This window comes from Folsomia candida, unplaced genomic scaffold, assembly GCF_002217175.1.
Source record: "Folsomia candida strain VU population unplaced genomic scaffold, ASM221717v1 Fcan01_Sc037, whole genome shotgun sequence".
In the NCBI taxonomy this organism is placed as follows: domain Eukaryota; kingdom Metazoa; phylum Arthropoda; class Collembola; order Entomobryomorpha; family Isotomidae; genus Folsomia; species Folsomia candida.
In genome coordinates, this window is record NW_019091229.1 from 764,885 (window position 1) to 785,585 (window position 20,701).

The 20,701-nt window shown below is 38.8% G+C and overlaps 5 protein-coding genes across 6 annotated transcripts; 4 read left to right on the forward strand and 1 right to left on the reverse strand.

Moving 5' to 3' along the window:
• Window positions 1–627: 627 nt before the first annotated feature.
• LOC118439491 lies at window positions 628–1,885 on the forward strand. The gene is made up of 3 exons (XM_035860818.1): window positions 628–677; window positions 960–1,324; window positions 1,736–1,885. The coding sequence occupies exons 1-3, from the start codon at window positions 656–658 to the stop codon at window positions 1,883–1,885; spliced, it is 537 nt and encodes a 178-aa protein (XP_035716711.1). The 5' UTR covers window positions 628–655.
• Window positions 1,742–3,771, forward strand: LOC118439507. Its single transcript, XM_035860877.1, has 2 exons — window positions 1,742–2,065; window positions 2,302–3,771. The coding sequence occupies exons 1-2, from the start codon at window positions 1,939–1,941 to the stop codon at window positions 2,718–2,720; spliced, it is 546 nt and encodes a 181-aa protein (XP_035716770.1). The 5' UTR covers window positions 1,742–1,938; the 3' UTR covers window positions 2,721–3,771.
• Window positions 3,772–3,839: 68 nt separating this feature from the next.
• Window positions 3,840–9,430, forward strand: LOC118439496. Its single transcript, XM_035860865.1, has 3 exons — window positions 3,840–4,467; window positions 4,543–4,662; window positions 8,883–9,430. Exons 1-3 carry the CDS (start codon window positions 4,257–4,259, stop codon window positions 9,203–9,205), a joined length of 654 nt encoding a protein of 217 aa, XP_035716758.1. The 5' UTR covers window positions 3,840–4,256; the 3' UTR covers window positions 9,206–9,430.
• A 2,277-nt stretch (window positions 9,431–11,707) lies between these two features.
• Window positions 11,708–15,766, reverse strand: LOC110861013 (probable serine/threonine-protein kinase irlA). 2 transcript variants are annotated; one of them, XM_035860893.1, is made up of 3 exons: window positions 15,376–15,766; window positions 14,547–15,325; window positions 11,708–13,798 (listed from the first exon to the last, which is right to left on the reverse strand). In XM_035860893.1, exon 3 carries the CDS (start codon window positions 13,766–13,768, stop codon window positions 11,810–11,812), a length of 1,959 nt encoding a protein of 652 aa, XP_035716786.1. In that variant the 5' UTR covers window positions 13,769–13,798; window positions 14,547–15,325; window positions 15,376–15,766; the 3' UTR covers window positions 11,708–11,809. The 2 variants fall into 2 exon arrangements, with proteins under 2 accessions (XP_035716786.1, XP_021965818.1); XM_022110126.2 differs by having other exon boundaries at window positions 14,547–15,766.
• LOC110861099 lies at window positions 14,312–18,476 on the forward strand. The gene is made up of 3 exons (XM_022110212.2): window positions 14,312–14,424; window positions 17,840–18,223; window positions 18,308–18,476. The coding sequence occupies exons 2-3, from the start codon at window positions 17,935–17,937 to the stop codon at window positions 18,340–18,342; spliced, it is 324 nt and encodes a 107-aa protein (XP_021965904.1). The 5' UTR covers window positions 14,312–14,424; window positions 17,840–17,934; the 3' UTR covers window positions 18,343–18,476.
• The last annotated feature ends 2,225 nt before the right edge of the window (window positions 18,477–20,701 follow it).

The window sequence follows — 20,701 nt, forward strand, 5'->3', positions numbered from 1 at the left end:
CATACGCTGACAAAATAAATCATTATATAATTTGACTCAAATTTGGAATAATTAATTTTGCAAAAGGCAAACAACTAATATTCATGATTTCCACAAATTATAAAAAATTAGTGATTATAATTATTTGTTTCATGTATGTATGTTTAATCCGTCAACCGGGATCGGTCATTTGCATAATTTACGCATCTATGTAAATCACTGTTGTTAATCTGCCTAAGAAGCCGTGCGAATTTATGTTTTACGATATTTAAGTATTGCTTTGTTTTCCAATTTTCATGCAGTATCGCTACCTACGATATATACCTATCGTGAAATACATACCGTCACAAATACCTATCAACATAGATATGTACTTCAGATCGGAAATGAGCGTTCCATGAACCAATTTAATTTAATTTCGAGTACCATCGATGGACCCAAATGGATCTGTGATGGATTACAATATGTGTTTACTGGTGGAACATGAAATATTACGTAAACAAATTATGTAAGCAACTTATGCAAGCAAGCAATTACTTCTGCACGTCAATTTACATATGTCAAAACATCTGGCAAAATTTTTATTTTACAAAATATATAAGTTGATTTTACTTGCGCATTTCATTTCTAAGTTGGCGAATGCACATATTTCTATCCAAATAAATTTGTGGCCATAATGAAGAAATCCTTGATTTTTGGTAAATATTTGTAATGGAAATTAGTGCTCCGCATGAATCCGAGTCCAATTCGCCTCCGACCTCCGAATCCCGAATCCGGGACTTATGACTCCTTGCTTTTGAGGATTTGTCCGTCTAAAGCCCGAGCCCCTGAATCCTGCAGTTTGGGATTCAAATCGGGCCAAATTGGGATTCGAGTGAGTCTCACTCGCCCAAATCCGGATTCATGCAGAGCACTAATAGCAATTTTTTTTAGAAATCATAAATATGCACAAAAATTATGAAATTTCTAATCGTGTCCAGTTATCTGGCCACTCTTCTGCTTGTTCATACCTTCCGCTGTGGGATGGAATAAAAGTGCGTTAATTTACCATCAGGAAACCAGAAATGTTGAAAGTTGGAAACGACACTTTATGCGTGTCGGTGAAGACGGGAAATTTGTTGGGCAATGGCTTTTTGATCACGCTATTCTCACCACGTTCAAAATCAATGGAAAGGACATAGCGTACGGTGGCCTGGATGGACCGGATCTGGTCAGTCTGTTGGACAATCTATCATCTGATGTTAGACAGGTGGACAAAGCGATTGGAGAATTGCTTGTCACTTTTCCAAGAAATGGGGGACAACTTTTCCAACTATCTCTGGCAATGCCGTATATTGATGGACAAGCAAGTTATCTTTTTTCTTAAATATTTAACTTCCTTATGGTAGGACTCATCAGGAAAATCGTTAATATCAGCATATTTCCAATTATTTCTCGGGTCTGGGAATTTAATTAAAAATTCTGGACTACAAATTTCTAAAGCAGCTCGTTGCCAATTTTCTAAAAATATATAAACACTCCAGATTTTGACAATTTTTGAACGGGGAGATCTCAAGTTTAAAACACTTTCAGAAAAATTGACTTACCTTAATTACAAGATGTCACCGCTATTCTCCAATCGACTTACTGTAAATTAGTCCTACATAATTTTAAAATAGATTCCAGAAGCGAGACATTATTTAGAATGTGCTGATTTTTACAATTTGAGCGATTAGCGTTAAATAGTGTTAATTATGTTTTGTATGTATTTATGTAGGATCGCACAGTTTCTGTTGAGGGCCAATCATACCACTTAAGGAATCCTCTCGACCTCAAAAATCTTGTGGAGTGGTACATCCGTAAAATCAACGGGTTAAGACAAAGTGGGGAATTAAAAAACGTTACTATCACCGTGAAGATATCATAGATGCGTATGGAGATGCTGAAATTGTGACGCATTTTAATCAGAAAGTTCATGAAATGGGGATGCAATCCGTGTGGGTTCCGTATTATTATGCGCCTCACGCATGGGATGGAAAGGACGTGTTTAGATTTGACGTTTTAGTGGTGCAGCCGAATTACTCGTTTGGCTCGTCGATTGATAGCGGTTGGTTGGTTTTCTGTTAATTCTTGGGGTATTCGCGTCACTAACGCCTTAAGTAACTCTCGAAACTGCTTGAGGTGCGTAAAAATGTACCTTGGTCACCTTTCCTAAATTCGTTAAAATTTAGCTTCGAATTTTTATAAATTTTGTAAGTTTACGTGATTACGGATCTTACAAGCAGTGATGTGTGTTGCCTCTTTCATTATTATCTTAACTCATTTTTATCTATCCAAAATCAGGTACCGCCTCTGGGGACAGACTATACGCAATTGGTCTAAAGTCTGCCGCAGTCAACCAGTCGTTCGAGTACGAGTTGCGCGGAGGGGGGCAATACCCGCTGGAAAATTGGATTGCACATCGGTACCTTGCCATTGCCCAGTCATCAGGGGCCGCCCTCTTTCCGCAAGTATTTTTCGTAGGGCCAGACTTTTTTGATGGAATGGGCGCCGGGTCGCAACAAGCTGGCGACAAGTGGAAGGCTTACACCGACCTGACAAACTATTTGGGTGGGTTGGTTGGTTGGGTTTGGGTGGGTCCCCAACTTGGAATTAGGGATTCCCTTCGGACCATCCGATTACGCACAAGTTTCCACCCTCGTACGAAGGAAGAGTTGGATAGTTCCACCCGGTTAGGAAGGAATCACGTCAATCAGGGTTGATTTCGGCGATTGTGGTGCATACTGGAAGGGAAAATTGGTAGTGAGAGTGCCAGGATTTTCGGCCTTTTCTCAACGTTCCTGACCAGATATTGTCGACCCAATATACAGTTCGGTTGTTACCCCAACGGCAAACTTGAATATAACGGTTGGGATGAATTTGGTGATTGAGCTTCACAGAGAAACATCAACTACTCCGTGGCCATCGATTATGCAGATGATAGCGGCAAAATATGAGCCTCCCTACTTAGCAAATCCACTATTTGAAGATGCCTCCACATCTAGTGCATCCGTGGTTGAGGGCCCGTACCCGGATAGTGCGCCCACCCATGAGCAGTACGTCCCTGGAAAGTTGACGGATGGGAAAGTGGCAGAGGGAGGAACATGGTACTGGGATGGAGTAATGGGGTGGAACCTACCGTCAGAAGGGGCTTTTGGCATCACGATTGACCTGGGTCAAATTGTTACCCATATCTCAGACGTTAGAATATGGACCCATTTTAGTGAGATTGCGGGTAGGGTTGCCGGTGAGATGAGATGAAGTGAGACAGAGCTCATCTCACCCCATCTCATTACCTGGTGAGATGAGTTGAGAACTAAATGAGTTCGTCAAAACCCTGGCTCGTCTCATCTCATCTCATCTCATGCTCAGATGAGATGAGATGAGATGGCTCATTTAGCGCTTCGTACGCAATATTTTGCCTAAAATTCCTATAGAAAAATAATGATGTAGTGACAAGGGCATATAATCTCGATATTTCAATATCGAAATTTCGATATTATAATATGAATTTTGATTTGGTCACAAAATACACCCCAAAGTTTCTATGGTTGACTTTTAACCTAGTTACATACACCCCACAATTTCCCAAAAATAATTCTGACTTACATCAACCTCGATAGTTTCCAAAAATGAATTTTGACTTGGTTACACCCCCAATGTTCCCAAAATGGATTTTGACTTTGTTACAGCCCCAATGTTTCCAAAAATGAATTTTTACTTGGTTACACCCCCAATGTTCCCAAAAATGAATTTTTACTTGGTTACACCCCCAATGTTCCCAAAAATGAATTTTTACTTGGTTACACCCCCAATGTTCCCAAAAATGAATTTTTACTTGGTTACACCCCCAATGTTCCCAAAAATGAATTTTTAGTTGTTTACACCCCCAATATTTCCAAAATTGAATTTTGACTTGGGTACACCCCCAAAGTCGACAACAATGAGTTTTGTCTAGGTTACACCATAAAAGTTCGCAAATTGAATGCTGATTAATATTTATTAATGAGCTGATCTCGTCTTACTTAACTCATCTCATATCTCATGAGCTCGTCTCATCTCATCTCATCTCACTTTACCCGTCTCATGTGAGTTCTCATCTCATTTAGCGGCCATCTCATCTCATCTCAAACTCATCTTCACATGAGATGGGATGAGATGAACTCATCTCACCGGCAACTCTAATTGCGGGTGTACGATTTCCGACTAGATTGGGTGCGTTTGTATCAACGAGTTGTCCCCCAAGGGTGAAGGGGACGATGGAATTAGGCTGCCCTCCAACGGCATCTTCTGACCCTGTGGAAATAACCAAGATTGATAAGGATAATAATAACGATGACAGATATCTGCTTTCTTTACGCTTTGAGAATGTGACGGCGAGATGGGTGACAGTATCTGGAATCCCGTTAGCTTGGTTTCTATTGGATGAAGTTGAAGTTCGGGATGATGTGGGGAACGTGGTGTCACAAGGTGTAAATAAACTATTAAGTACAGATTTAAAAAGCTGGAAAAAATATTTATAACAGAATTTATCTAAACTTGCAGGGAAGCCATACATGGTGACCCCAGTCCCCGGAGATGGAAAGTCGTCGCACCCGTATCCCGTTAATGGGAGAAAGTTGGTTGATGGAGCCATTTTCAGGAAAATTATTGCAGGATCTACAGGTGCTATGCACATTTATGATATCTACAGTGTCGGACAGATGTCTACGTCCACATAGTCGCGTCAATTTCATTTTCAAATTGTCACTGAACTACTGAACCAATTTTCATCATTGATATATCAAATTCTCACAAATTTAACGTAATTTCATAGCACATTATTAGTTTTCCGCAAAAAAATTTATTTTAGGCCAGAGATGTATTTTAATTCAAAATGAAAACAATTGGATGGACAAAAGTCAACGTCCAGTCAGAGAAAACATACAAAAAAAACTGTAATTTATAAGGAATGTTATAACAATTAATTTTTAATATTTGGTTGGGCCTCCGTTCGCTTTAAGGACGGCTTCAAGGCGTGGAGTCATAGAGTTTACCAAATTCTTGGTCACATCTTCAGAAATGGTTTCCCAAACTTCACGAATTCTGGATTTAAGGCCCGGAATTCCTGAAAAAGATTGTTTTCTTATTTCTCTTTCAATGTGGTCCCACAGATGCTCAATGGGATTCAAGTCTGGAGATTGGGGAGGCCATTCTAGCTTCGAAATTTTTTTTTCTTGAAGTATTCCATGGTGGACTTGGCAGTGTTTCGGATCGTTGTCTTGTTGGAAGACAAATCGTCGTCCAAGTCCAAGTTTTCGAACAGATTCCTGGATATTGCCGTCAAGTATTCCCTGGTACTTGTATTGGTCCATAATTCCGTCAACAAATTCCATTTTTCCTGCCCCACTTGAAGCCATGCATCCCCACACCATTACCGACCCGCCGCCGTGCTTAACTGTGGGGTTGAGATTTTTTGGATTCAATGCTTCTTTTGGATATCTCCACACTCTACGACGCCCATCTGACCCAAAGACATTGAACTTTGACTCGTCAGTCCATAAAATACTGTCCCAGAATGTTTGTGGCTTGGAAATGTGGTCTCTGGCAAACTTCACTCGTTTGGTTGCATTCCTCGGTACAATAAGAGGCTTCCGGACTGCTCTGTGGGATTTCAAATTTCCCTTGTTGAGTGTTCTTTGGATGGTCCTAGGACTAACTTGTTTGTCGAACATCTCCTTGATCTCGGTAGATAGCTTTGGAGCACTAAGTGAGGGTGTAACGTTGACTTTGTTGAGCACGTGGCGTACTTCTCGGTGAGCCAAAATCGGTTTTCGACCACTTCTGACCTTGTTTTGGACTGAACCATTAGCTCTAAAGTTCTTAATGATTGTCTGGATGGTTGTCCTTGCTAATTTATACTTGGTCCCTATTTGTCTCTGCGACAGCCCCCCTTTTTGTCCACCCTTCCAGTCCTGAATGACAAGATCTCGAATAGCGATAGGAATTTCCTTGCGTGTCGACGCCATCATATTTTTCTGGAAGAAAATTATTTAAAAATTAATGCGGCATATGTTATTGATAGATTTATTAAGTTACCTGATTTTATAAATTGGAGAGATTTTTGCTGTTGACAATTAAAGTGAAGTGGACGTAGACTTTTGTCCGCTCAAATTTCATCCTCTCTCGCTCTGCACTATGATTCTCAGTTTTCCCAGAATTTTCAGAAATAACTCATATGTTTTATGAAATTACGTTAAATTTGTGAGAATTTGATATATCAATGATGAAAATAGGTTCAGTAGTTCAGTGACAATTTGAAAATGAAATTGACGCGACTATGTGGACGTAGACATCTGTCCGACACTGTATATATACATAGTACTTCGTGTGTATTATGAGTTCATCATTTACATGAACATGATTACATGAACATGAACATGAACTAATTTAACTATTGTACAATATTTGCACGAAAAAAGCTTCGGCAGGGCATCAGAACCAAGAATTGTGCAGTGGTGTGTGTTACCAGTTGAACTTGGCGCTTGATTACACACGTGTCTCACATTGTCCAAGCTAATGTCACCTAGCGGCAGTTGGGTCACTATGTTACATTTTTCGTTTCTAGAGGGCGTTTTTCGCTAAAGTGTCAAACGTTTCCAAATCGTTGACTAACGCTACACGCATTTAGATCCGACTTGATCACATGAACGGGCACGCCCTCCAGAGTTGACATTTGACCTGGGACCTAGGCACACCCACGTAACGTGACATTTGACCTGTGATCTCGATACCCCCACGTAACTTGACATTTGACCTATGACCTTGGCACACCTACTAGACTTTGGATTTGACCTGTTACCTGGGCACACCCACTAGACTTTGAATTTGACCTGTTACCTGGGCACACCCACTAGACTTTGGATTTGGCCTGTGACCTGGGCTCACCCACTAGACTTGATATTTAATCTGTGACCTAGGCACACCCACTAGACTTGACATATGACCTGTGACCTCGGCACACTCCCCCGAGTTTACACTTAACCTGTGACCTGCGCACACCCCCCTGAGTTTACATATGACCTGTGACCACTGGGAACCCACGCAATGGTTGACACTTACAACTTTAATTTACCTCCCGGCGCCACCTACAGGATGTGGGTTGTTTTTCAGCGCTAGAGGGCGGGCTATCGCTTCAAGTTCTTAAACGTTTTCAAAACGTTAGAACAATTGAACACTCCTTGGAATTGACTACGCCTCTTGATCTAGATACGCCCTGTAGAGTTGTGACTGAACATTTTTCCGTGGTCACACCCTTTAGAGTCGTGACTGAACGTTTTCTGTGGTCACACCCTTTAGAGTCGTGACTGAACGTTTTTTCGTGGTCACACCCAATTATAGTCGTGACTTAACGTTTTTCGTGGTCACACCCTTTAGAGTCGCGACAGAACGTTTTTTGTGGTCACACCCTTTAGAGTTGTGACTGAACGTTTTTCGTGGTCACACCCTTTAGAGTCGTGACTGAACGTTTTTCGTGGTCACCCCCTTTAGAGTCGTGGCTGAATGTTTTTCGTGGTCAGACCGTTTAGAGTCGTGACTGAACGTTTTTCGTGGTCAGACCGTTTAGAGTTGTGACTGAACGTTTTTCGTGGTCACACCCTTTAGAGTCGTGACTGAACGTTTTTTGTTGTCACACACTTCGGAGTAGTAACTGAACAAATTTGGTGGTCACACCCATAGAGTTGTGACCTAACGTTTTTCGTGGTCACCCCCTATAGAGTCGCGACAAAACGTTTTTCGTGGTCACACCCTTTAGAGTTGCGACTGAACGTTTTTCGTGGTCACACCGTTTAGAATCGTGACTGAACGTTTTTCGTTGTCACCCCCTTTAGGGTCGCGACAGAATGTTTTTCGTGGTCACACCCTTTAGAGTTGTGACTGAACGTTTTTCGTGGTCACACCCTTTAGAGTCGTGGCTAAACGTTTTTCGTGGTCAGACCGTTTAGAGTTGCGACTGAACGTTTTTCGTGGTCAACCTCTTTAGAGTAGTGACCTAACGTTATTCGTGGTCACCCCCTTTAGAGTCGTGACTGAACGTTTTTTGTTGTCACACACTTCGGAGTAGTAACTGAACAAATTTGGTGGTCACACCCATAGAGTTGTGACCTAACGTTTTTCGTGGTCACACCCTTTTAGAGTTGTTGCTGAACGTTTTTCGTGGTCACACCCTTTAGAGTCATGACTGAACATTTTTCGTGGTCAGACCGTTTAGAGTTGTGACTGAACGTTTTTCGTGATCAGACCGTTTAGAGTTGTGACTGAACGTTTTTCGTGGTCACACCGTTTAGAGTCGTGACTGAACGTTTTTCGTGGTCAGACCGTTTAGAGTTGTGACTGAACGTTTTTCGTGGTCACACCGTTTAGAGTCCTGACAGCACGTTTTTCGTTGTCGCACCAATAGAGTTGTGAACTCTATTATTAAAGATCGTGCTATAAAACGTGACAATCAAGTCAACGCTTCTTTGCTCTGTGTGAAGATAAATGTGTAACAATTATTCAGCAGGAATTTGTATCGCTAAACTAAATAAAATTGTTTTGCTTAGAGCCCGCATTGCGGGCTTAAGAGACTAGTTATCGCAGAAATGAACGCAACTTTTCTATTTTTGCCGGCAGAATTGCTTTGCATGAGTGCAATAAATGCAAAAAACGCCATCTAGCGGACAATTTTTCAAATTGTTTGAAATTTGAGCTGCTAGGTGGAGCAAATTTCTTGTAATTATTGCACCTTGCATGTGTCTCTCAATTTCAAAACTTTAGTAAAAAAAATGTGGAACGCGCAAAAAAAATCAAACCCTGCTCTTATATTATTAGACTGATGAGATATTTATTTATTTATGTTCCAACAGGTGTAGTGGGAATCAGTCCAGGCCAAAATGACGGACATGTGCAGGTTGTTTGGGTGAAAGCTAAATTAGTCCAATGTGTCCGGGTATGGATGACAGAATTTGAGTGGAGCTGGGGGATTGAACTTCCGGAAAATGTCTCCCTGCAAATTCGAGATTACCAGAAAATCTGGCAATCAGAGGTGAAAGTCGTAACCCGTGAAAGCTGTGGTGTGTCACCTTGTGCAGTGCTGTGTTTCGATATCAGACAAAATATTACTGGGGTTCGAGCGAATTTCATAAATTTGGGGGCATGGGTTATGGTAACAGAAATTAGCGTGGAATAATAGCAAAACATTTATTCCAGTAAAATGTAAAGCGGCATTGTTTGTAAAAAATGTAATCTATGTTACAATAAATATATTTCTGGTTTAGTTTGAATTAATGATCTCAATTTGCGTGAGATACATAACTTCACTTTGCGTTAAGCCACACTAAGCATTATAAGTTGCATGCATTTACAACTTATATATGTATATATTTTCATATTCCATCCTGTAATTAATAATCAATTGTTGCACCTTTATTTTTATAACAGTTACAGAGTTGAATAAATTATTGTACAATTTATATAGTAATAATTCTTATTACACTGGAGCTATTAATTTACCTGGCTTAATTCGTTCACAGATAACTCGTTCACAACACGATTTAAGGGTCCTGCTGCAGGACCCTTAAATCGTGTTGTGTTGCTAAATTCAGGACTCCTGCATTTAGCATGAACCATCAACTTTGACCAGACCCTCCTTGGTGACGTATATATGTATTTTCCCCATGTTATATAACGTGGAAAGAATACGTATGATGCATGCTCTGAAATGCATAATACCCACTCAATCAAGTACTTACGACTGTCAAAACTGCCTATAGAGGAAAACCAGACCAAGTCTTCCATAAAAGCATTTTCCATATTTCGCGAAAGAAAGTGTTAAACTCGGGTTCTAGTGGGTATCCAGCACCATCGCGCGTCAGTGTCGTATCCGTCGCACTTTGTCGCGCTCACTCAATCATGCGTCTCATTTAATTATCTATACTGGGTTGTTGGCTTATCAAAACACAAAAAACTTAAATCTTGGTATATCATTAGCCCTCGTTTGTTACGGCACTGCCGTATAAGACTCTCTCTCAGAAACTTTGACCCCAAAAATCTCATGGTCCCAGCGTTATCGCAGAGCATACTCTCTCCAATTTCTGAGTCGCGTCTCCCAAATTTGATGCTCTGCGATGGTGTCAAATAGGGGTGCAGCCGCCATCTATGTGATTCCAACGTCATGTTTGATGCCAGAATATGTGGCGATGATGATGATGCATTTGGCCCACTTCCACAGTGAGTTATTTCGAAAAAAATGCGAATCAATTATTTTAAGGTCTAAAATGGACCTATGTGGGTGGGGGAACATAAAAATAGGGGTTATTGTGGTTTTTGAAAGGGGGTGTGGTGTTTGGGGGGGTTTTTATGAAATTTCAAAAAAGTCTCAAATTCCCCCTAAGACCACACCCACTTTGAAGAGAACTTAATGCTGATTAAGAAAAGCTATTATACATGCCCCTAGCTCCTATCATTCTCCCGGGAAAAAATAAAACGTGGCGAAGAAACGGGATTTTTGTTCAAAACGACAATTTCGACAATTTCAAATGGCTGGCAAATTTTTAAATCGAAAAAGTAGCAGCCAATGACCTATACGTCGTAAACTACCCTCATATGTGTATCTAATGACGCAACGTTTGAAACATTGGGGGGCGTAACTTTTTGGAAAACATCAGGCCAAGTTGGGTGAAATCCAGGTTGGCGAAAATGAAAAAAAATGTTTACATGAAAAGGGGCAAAGTGAGAAAAAGTCTTAGAATTGTCTGAAACGTAAAAATCCAAGAAATCTCATATTGCCCCCAAAAATCTCACATTATCCCACGTTTGGGGCAATGTGAGATTTCTTGGATTTTTACGTTTCAGACAATTCTAAGACTTTTTCTCACTTTGCCCCTTTTCATGTAAACATTTTTTTTCATTTTCGCCAACCTGGATTTCACCCAACTTGGCCTGATGTTTTCCAAAAAGTTACGCCCCCCAATGTTTCAAACGTTGCGTCATTAGATACACATATGAGGGTAGTTTACGACGTATAGGTCATTGGCTGCTACTTTTTCGATTTAAAAATTTGCCAGCCATTTGAAATTGTCGAAATTGTCGTTTTGAACAAAAATCCCGTTTCTTCGCCACGTTTTATTTTTTCCCGGGAGAATGATAGGAGCTAGGGGCATGTATAATAGCTTTTCTTAATCAGCATTAAGTTCTCTTCAAAGTGGGTGTGGTCTTAGGGGGAATTTGAGACTTTTTTGAAATTTCATAAAACCCCCCCAAACACCACACCCCCTTTCAAAAACCACAATAACCCCTATTTTTATGTTCCCCCACCCACATAGGTCCATTTTAGACCTTAAAATAATTGATTCGCATTTTTTTCGAAATAACTCACTGTGACCTCCGGAGGTGCGCCAAATGTACATAGAAGTTGTTAATTGGTTGGCTCTCCCATTCCTCCATAAGCGGCACACGAATACATAAGATCGATTCTTCTGGGGGAATCTATATTCTGTGCGAAACCTCGACTCGAGGTTTACTAGTGTTACAGAAATTACAGAAATACATGAAACAATATCAAAATAGGCATTTTCAGTAGGTGTGCGAGATTTGCGAAGTCATATTTTAGGAATCCCCTCACGACAGAAATATTTTGATCTTCCCAAGTTTTCTAAATGAGTTGCGATGAGAAATAAGACGTTGTCGTGAATTCCCCATTGATGTACATTATTTATTGGTCTATTCGTCTACATTGTACATATTGTGTCTTGATTATTGATCACGAATATCTATGTGTGTATGCATAATAACTTTACCATTTTTCAAAGCAAGCCTTGTTCAAAGCATAAAATGGTTTAAGATGTACACCTCGATATTTCTCATCTTGAAATATAGTATATAGAATGGTGACCATTTCTGGAAATTTGGTTAAAAAATACTCCACATATTTTGCTCCATCTGCTCCAAATACTTTCTCCATCTTCAACTTTCCGTTTTCATACGTTTCATTCCAATCTTTATAATGCTCTCTATAATCCCTAATAAACTCCACCAACTTAAGAAGTGAATTCCCATACTTTTTGTTTTCTAAAGGCAATTTACTCTTATCGGCCCTATTTTTATCCTTCCAAGTCATAAAATCTTGCATGTCTTGACACAATCTTAACCTCCAGTTTTTGTCGGTTCGAGACGAATTGCAAAACCTGTCGTGCGTCTGAGTTATTTCTGTCTTACATGTGCTAGCGTCCATCGCCTTGGTGGCATTTTTCAGGTCGGACGTGACTGCCCATAAAAAATCGATTCTTTTTTTGTTATCCCAGAAGAATGGATGTTCTAAAGCAACCGAAGCATCCGGTCGTAACTTAGGTTTTTTATTGACCATGGCTTTCAATAAGTTGCATAGTGAGGTGCACTTAATTTCCGTTGGCCAGTTTGGTGTGTAATTTATGATGTTACTAATGATCTTGACGGGGCCATCATTTCCGGCCGAAAAGAGGTGCCGACCCTTTGTCATTGTGAAGAAGATTGTGAGCCCAAGGGAAAAAATGTCAAAATTTTTGAACAGCACAAATTTTTGATCTGTTTCAAAAACCCTTAAAGCTTCGGGTGGCATCCAAATTCCAGTTCCTAGCACCGCATCGGTGGGTGCACCTTTTGTGTCCGATTGTATAACTCTACTTATCCCAAAGTCTGCTAATTTTGCAATATTGTTCTCAAAAATGAGTATGTTGGCTGGTTTTATGTCGCGATGTAAAATGTTTTCGGCATGCATGGCCATTAGCCCATTTGTTGCATTTGTACACCATTGCTGCAGCATGTCTGTGGTGGTTTTTTCGTTTAGAATGGCATGTTCTAACGTGAATTTTGCGAGTTCCATGACAATATAGCTTTTGTCGGAAATGTCCTCCGTAGCGAAGTAGCCTACAATATTTGGGCAATTATTTGCCAATTTCCTCAAGGTTTCTAATTCCTTGCTCTTTGCGGAGTAGGTGACATAGGAAATGTCGCAAACTTTTACTGCTGCTTTTCGAGTAGGTACTTCGAAGTAGCCTTCATATACGGTGGATGAACCACCCTTACCAAGTTGCGCCTTTTTGTCCGTGTAATAAATTATATTGTTCGTCACCTTTTTTTCTGGTCTACTTGTGCTACTTGGTGCTTGGTTGCCTGAATTTTTGTTTGGAATTGTCTTATCGACTGGGGCAGGATTTAATGGGTTGGTGGCACTTTTCTGACTTGGGGAATTGATTGATGTTGAAGCTTTCTGTTTTTGTGCATTGATTATGGCTGCCTGTTTTTGTGCATTAGTTTCAATTTTCTGTTTTTGTGCATTTATTATGGCAGCCTGCTTTTGTGAATTGTTAGTTGCTGCCTGTTTTTGTGAATTGATATTTGTTGCTTGTTTTTGTGTATTTCCAGTATTTGGCTGATTTTGTTTATTTGTAGCATTTGGTTGTTTTGGTGGTTTGCTGGTGGTCTCCGTATTTTGTTTGTTTGGACTGGTCTCTTGCTTTTGTGGATTGCTGGTACTTGCCTGATTTTGTTCATTGCTAGATGATGCTTGCTTTTGTGGAGTTTTGATAATGGCCTGATTTTGTTTGTTGGCACTGGTTCCCTGATTTTGTGCATTTACAGTTGGTTGTTTTTTCCCACTGTTTGGCCCTGCTTGTTTTGGTGCATTGGTGATATTAGTTGACTTGCTTTGTTCCGGCTTCGATGAAATTTCCTTGGTGGTGGCAGTAGCTTTTGATTTCTTTGATCTTCCACTCATATTTTCGCCTTAGTCCGGTAGATCGTCAGTCTGTAAGATTAGAAAGAAAATTCTTTGATTCTTTGATTAAGGTATAAATCGGCAACTAAAAACCTGCCACTGCGTAAATAGATTAGTGAAATAATAAGAAAGAATCTTATTACTCTCAAATGATTTAATTGTAAGATTTTAGATATTTTATTGCATACAATAAGTAAAAATTTTCGGATAGTGGGTGTATAAAATATCAGATACTCACAGTCTGTGAGTCACAGATTCTCATAAACATGTAATTGGAGCCAATGAGGGGTGTGTCATATGTACACTCTTAGAAACTTGGTATTGAAAAAAACCTAACGGTATTGATACGTGACTCTACCGCCTTGGTATTAAACGGTTATAGCATAGTGGTATAAAACAGGTACTGAAATTATACCTCATGGTAATAATTTTAATACTAATTTGTATTAAATTTTTTACCACGTAGTATTAACTCAATACCGGATCAATACCACGCGGTAGAGTCACGTATCAATACCAACGGTTATTGATTTTTTAAGAGTGTATGCTGGGTTCAAAATATCGTCAACTTTAAAGATTACGTTCCACCAGAACAAATGTATATTTCCTTTTCACACGTTTGTCTGGCTTGCTCGTATTAGCTTATTTTTATGTAGGTAAGTACTTCTTTTTATCGTCTCCTTCTGAATGTATAATAATCCACTGTTACCACGTAAAATTCAATGTACTCATTGATCTGTACATAAGTAGTTTTGCATCTTGATTTGTTTGTATGTACCTTAAACCGCACGATTTCTGCCGTAAACCTCGAATTGGATGGGAACAATGCACTTTTTAACCGTAATTTGCGAATGATTTTTTTGTAGAAAATTAATTTGCACGAACATATGCTAAGCTACATAAATCTGTAGTTATCTATTTTGGAGAAGCTCAACAAAACCTGGTTTTATTTTGACTATATGAGTGATATAGATACATAAAAACCATGCTTGTACGAGATAGAGAATATAAATGTGTAGGTATGTACATATCTTCGTGTGTACGTGAATAACTTCAAATTCACTGATCTTGCGAAAATTGTACATAAATATTTTAAATATTGCGAAACAATAATCTTTGACGCAATCCAAATCATTTATACAGCTACAAAAAAACACAGCTTTCATGTTAAAATCATGATATTACACATATTTTAAATTGTACGTACTTTTACAAAATCCATACGTGACCTATAAAATTGTGATGGAATGACTAATTTTGAAACGATGCTTATCTCCGCAGATAAGCCATATTAACACACTTCACCGAGCCTTTGCATATTGTTTGCAACTTGTGTAGTCATGCTCTATGGAATTCTATATGTAAAACCTACAGTGTGCAGTGTTTATATAGCCCGAGACAGGGACAGAGTCCACTTCTAACTGTTTGTCAAGTGATCGGTACCAACTACTAATAGTTGGTATTATGGGAAAATTTTTGATGATTGCGAATGATTCGCAATAGTCGCTACAAAATTGCAGCTTCTTTAACCAATTCCAAAAACCCCACTGGGTCCTCCTGAAAAAAAAACTTTAAAATTTACTTCACATTTATTAAGCTGATCTAACCCTGCAGGATCACGCCAACTTTTAGTCGTCTACGTCCGTTCTCTAAACCAGTGGGGGTGACCAGTGTGTGCAAAAAGTCAGTCTTTTTGCTATTTGTTCATGCCTTTTTGCCTTTTTGCGTGCCTTTTTGAACTGTATAAAAAACGCAATGAATAACTTTCACTTTAATTTTATTTCTTCTCATCTCGCCAATTCAAGTATGACCAATTTCCTGAATTTCAGCTACGAATTTTTAAAATATCGACTTTTAGAAACGGTATGGGTCACCCTCTAGGTTACTCTGGTTCCACTTTGTTCGCTTTTAACTTCATATACTGTTGTTAAGTATATCTGTGGTGCCACGTCGACCGCTTTGGATCATCCATAAAAAGGTCTAACACATAGCGCGTCACAAAAAGGAATTCAAACTTTGCCAGAATTTAGAAAATATTAATAGAAAATTATTTTTCCTATAAAATTTTTCGATATCTGACCTCTGTGACCTGTTTTTTAGGGGTGAAACTCATTAATTTGAAATACGTTTGTTTGTCTGCGTGCACAATAAGTGGATAAGGATTTTAATCGAATTTAGCGAGAGATCGGGTTTAATCTGCTGGGAATTGAAAGTTGACATTGTGTAAAATATTTCTGCCATTTTTTTGAAATTTTAACACAACAAACAATGCAGAAAAGTAGGGATTTCGGTGGAACTAGATTTCGGGCTGGCGGAGGAAACAAGGCGATTCGGTTGGGAGCGCGGAGGACTACACTAAATATTATTTTACACCACTTTATTTTTATTTTGACGTACAAATTATTCAATTTCCTAAATTTCAGACACGAATTTGTATAAGTTGTACGTCAAAATAAAAATAAAGTGGTGTAAAATAATATTTAGTGTAGTCCTCCGCGCTCCCAACCGAATCGCCTTGTTTCCTCCGCCAGCCCGAAATCTAGTTCCACCGAAATCCCTACTTTTCTGCATTGTTTGTTGTGTTAAAATTTCAAAAAAATGGCAGAAATATTTTACACAATGTCAACTTTCAATTCCCAGCAGATTAAACCCGATCTCTCGCTAAATTCGATTAAAATCCTTATCCACTTATTGTGCACGCAGACAAACAAACGTATTTCAAATTAATGAGTTTCACCCTAAAAAACAGGTCACAGAGGTCAGATATCGAAAAATTTTATAGGAAAAATAATTTTCTATTAATATTTTCTAAATTCTGGCAAAGTTTGAATTTCTTTTTGTGACGCGCTATGTGTTAGACCTTTTTATGGATGATCCAAAGCGGTCGACGTGGCACCACAGATATACTTAACAACAGTACTTCCATACGAAACCATTAAGTATCACCGTACCGAATTTCATCTTTTTAAGACAATTTATAAAAATCGGTAGGGGCCACCCCCTAGGGTCGCTCCACATAAAAATTTCACTAATTTCACTTCATATTATTCCATTAGGAGCTATTAGAAACGGCAATGGCAAATTTCAGCTCAATTAAATGGTTTTCAAAAATCGGTATGGGTCACCCTCTCGGGTCCCTCCAGATAAAAAATTTGACCAATTTCATTTCATGTTCTTCCTTAAACCCCATACGCAATCTATCTGCCAAATTTCAACTCGATATGACGATTTTGACAAATCAGTATGGATCACCCCCTCGGGTCTTTCAAAATGAAATTTTTTCCAACTTGAATTCATACTCTTTCACTAGACATCATTAGCAACCTCAGTGTCGAATTTCTGCCTTCTATGACGATTTTGAAATTTTGATGCATAATACCCCACCCACCTATATGACCCCCACTGGTCAACCACTTGACCGATTTCGCCCATCTTCGAACTTAACTCCTCATTTGCCCCATACTACATGTGTACCAAATTTCAAGTCGATAGGATGAGTTTAACGAGAGTTATCGTAAGACGGACAGACGGACGGACGGACGGACGGACGGACGGACGGACATGATGGTTCCATAAGCCCTGACTAGGGCTAAAAATCAATATGCTTATTTCCACAATTTAAAAAATCTTTGTATATACATGCATAACGATTAAACATACTCCATGCATGTTTATTCATCACGTCTTGGACTGCGATCCTGTACATACTGATGGATGTATTATTACATCCATCAGTAATAATACATATGTATGTAAAAAGGAAGGTAGGTGCTTACTAATCAAAAACTGTGGGAAGAGGTGAAAATTGAATGAAATCATTTGTAATTGACCAATTACATACAAATTTGTACAAAACTTCAATATATGTAGATTTCCAAAGCTGAGAAATGATTCAAAATGTGGTTATAATTTTCGTGGTGAGCATCAAGTCCTGCGCTAACATTTGATCAACTTGCTCAACAAGCCAATAGTTTATCATGCACGTCGGCTTGATGTCACCCAGACCAGAGTGAACGAACTGTTTCCTTATCTGTATTTATTTAATCCACGGAATAAAATATGTACGCCCAGATGAGTGAGGAAATGGTCATCCGTCATACGTATGTGTCAACCCCTCCAGTCTCGCCACCACTTTTCAGGCAGCAGATACATACATATACAAATACATGGCGTCTTCCATCTCCACAGCACAAATCCTCCTCAAAGGCACCGACGTTCCCAAATTAATCAACATCATTGACAAAGACATGCACCTGTTGAAGAATTGGGAGGACTTCTGCGACCTTTTGGCTGCTTCGAATTCTGATAAACTTTCTTGGAGGAGAGGCATTAATAGTGGGAACATGACGTACAGTGGAGTTTTCAAGGAAATTTTGGTAGGCTGGATCGCCAATGATAGGACGGTGGAAAACCTGGCAGAACTTTTGGACGCAGCAGGCTACAAAATGACTGCAAGTATGTATATATAATTACATTTGTACATACATACCAAAAACATTAAACTAATCGCACTGATAATTAATGTATCATATTTCGTAGGACATATCCGTGAGGCTTTTGTGGAGGAACACTAAAAAGTTTAATTTCTAAAATTAAATGTTTATCTAAATTTATTTTTTACATTTTGTTATTTATAAATATGTAACGTGGCAAGTAGTTGGCGGAGTAAATACAATTTGCGAATGTTTCTACTTTTCTACATGTGTAATAATCGGGTATGGTGGAACAGGTCTAAATGGAAGATCATTTGCATATCAACCTTATCTTCTGGCATGCAGCATCAAATGTATCAATGTGCATATTGTAACGGCGTGTCAGTAACTCGGAACATGTATTCTCTCATTTGTAAAAATTTAGAAGATATAAATTATGACAAATTTGGTCCACTGGAATTTCGTGACTGCCGATTTATTTGTCAGCATGGCAACGCGTTGTAAGTATCTAAAATTTCAAACTATCAAATTTGTTAACGTTTTCGTCACTTCTGACCACGTGTCATAATTCTGACTATGACTACAATAACTATAATTTATGCCTTTGATATATCGATATCAGCCCTAGATTTACAGTGTTCACATAAATATGAAGTTATGTACATATACGAGTCATATGGCTTTAAGTCAGGACTTCCGGGTCACTTTTACCCAACAAAATTAGTATATGCTCGTACATACTTGGTTATTGCGTCATTTATGAAATATTTTCCACTGTCGCACACATTCCTTGATATGTTTCTCATTAAAAGTAATTGAGTTGTCGAAGTACTTAAATGTATAACCTATGGTTGTCCTCAAGTACTAACATACATACATATGTACCTAGAAATATTTAGAAAAATTGCATCTCGATTTATTTTAATTAGGTAAATACGTGGTTTTCCATAAAGCATGTATGTATGTATATACATATGTAAAGGGTGTTAATAAAGTCCGATCCCATTAATTTTTTGGAGCGCGGTTGTTACAAATTCAGCTGGAACTTTTGAACCAGTGAAGTTATTTATTTCAAATTTTTACCATGGGAGGAACAACTAAACGTGTAAGTCATGAGCATCTTAGAGTTAAGATACAAACATTGCATCAGCAGGGGTTTAAACCTGCAGAAATTGTGCAAAAATTGGGCTGCAGCCGCAGAACTGTTTGGAAATGGAAGAACACAATTTTGTCCACGACAAAAAGCGACCCGGGCGACCCAGAAAGGTGTCACCTACCACAAAAAGAATGATTAAAAACAGACTTTACAAGAAAACCGGTAGTTCATTACGTAATTGTGCAAGGGAGTTAAATGACTCAAAACGCTATAAAGAGAAGAAGAAGCAAATTAACTATGTGACCGTGCAAAAATTTGTGAAATCTACGAGGTGGGGTCACACAGCTTACAAACTAACCAAAAAACCTCTCATGTCACAAAAAAATATCGATGACCGTCTGAAATTTGGAGAACTCCTTCAGAAAAGTGGCCATTTGAGTGAAAAAAGACTTGGTGAAGAATTGCGCAGTCACATCCTTTGGACTGACGAATCTATTATTGAGCTATATCCAAAATTGAACCAACAAAATGTTCGTTACAGGACAGAAAACAAATCGGATGTACCATCAAGAGCAGTCCCAAAATTCGGGCTTAAAATTATGGTAGCGGGTGGATTTTGTGCACGTGGCGTGACTCCTCTACATATCATACCAAAAGGCCACACAGTCAATGCAAAGTATTATATGGAAAAAATATTACCTATCTATTTCGATAGCATGGGGAACAAGGAAATATTTCCGAATGAAAGAAAAATAGTTTTCATGCAGGATGGTGCTATAGCCCATACAGCAAAAGCGAGTTTGAGTCTCATCAAGACGCAAGTTTCAACGGTCTGGAGCAAGGGGGTGTGGCCCGGAAACAGCCAAGATTTGAATCCCCTGGAGAACCTGTGGTCCATACTTAAGGTAAATATATACAAAGAGCCACAACCCCGGACGAGGGAAGAGCTAGTAAAAAAAGTTCAAGATGTATGGAATTCGATTCCCACAGACACATTGGAAAAATTAGCACAGAGCCTTAAACAAAGAGTTGAGGGCATGATTAAAGTAAATGGTGACAAGACCAAATACTAAGGTAAATATGTCGAACATTTTTTGTAAGTATCACGGGTAGTTTTTTTTATACTAGCCTTCACTTTTTTATAGGAAAAATGGGATCGGACTTTATTAACACCCTTTATATACATATACCTACGAATCAGTACATATTTACAGACGTTATTTAATGGTATTTCAACAGTAGTCCACTTAATGAATAAATTATTCTCCAAAATTATGTATGCAAATTAGCTATGTCAGAACACATACATATTTACATATGTCCTACTAATTCGCAAACCTTTTCCTCCACAAGTACATGTTTCACTGCTTGTTTACTAGTGTAAGATTACATAAAAAATAAATT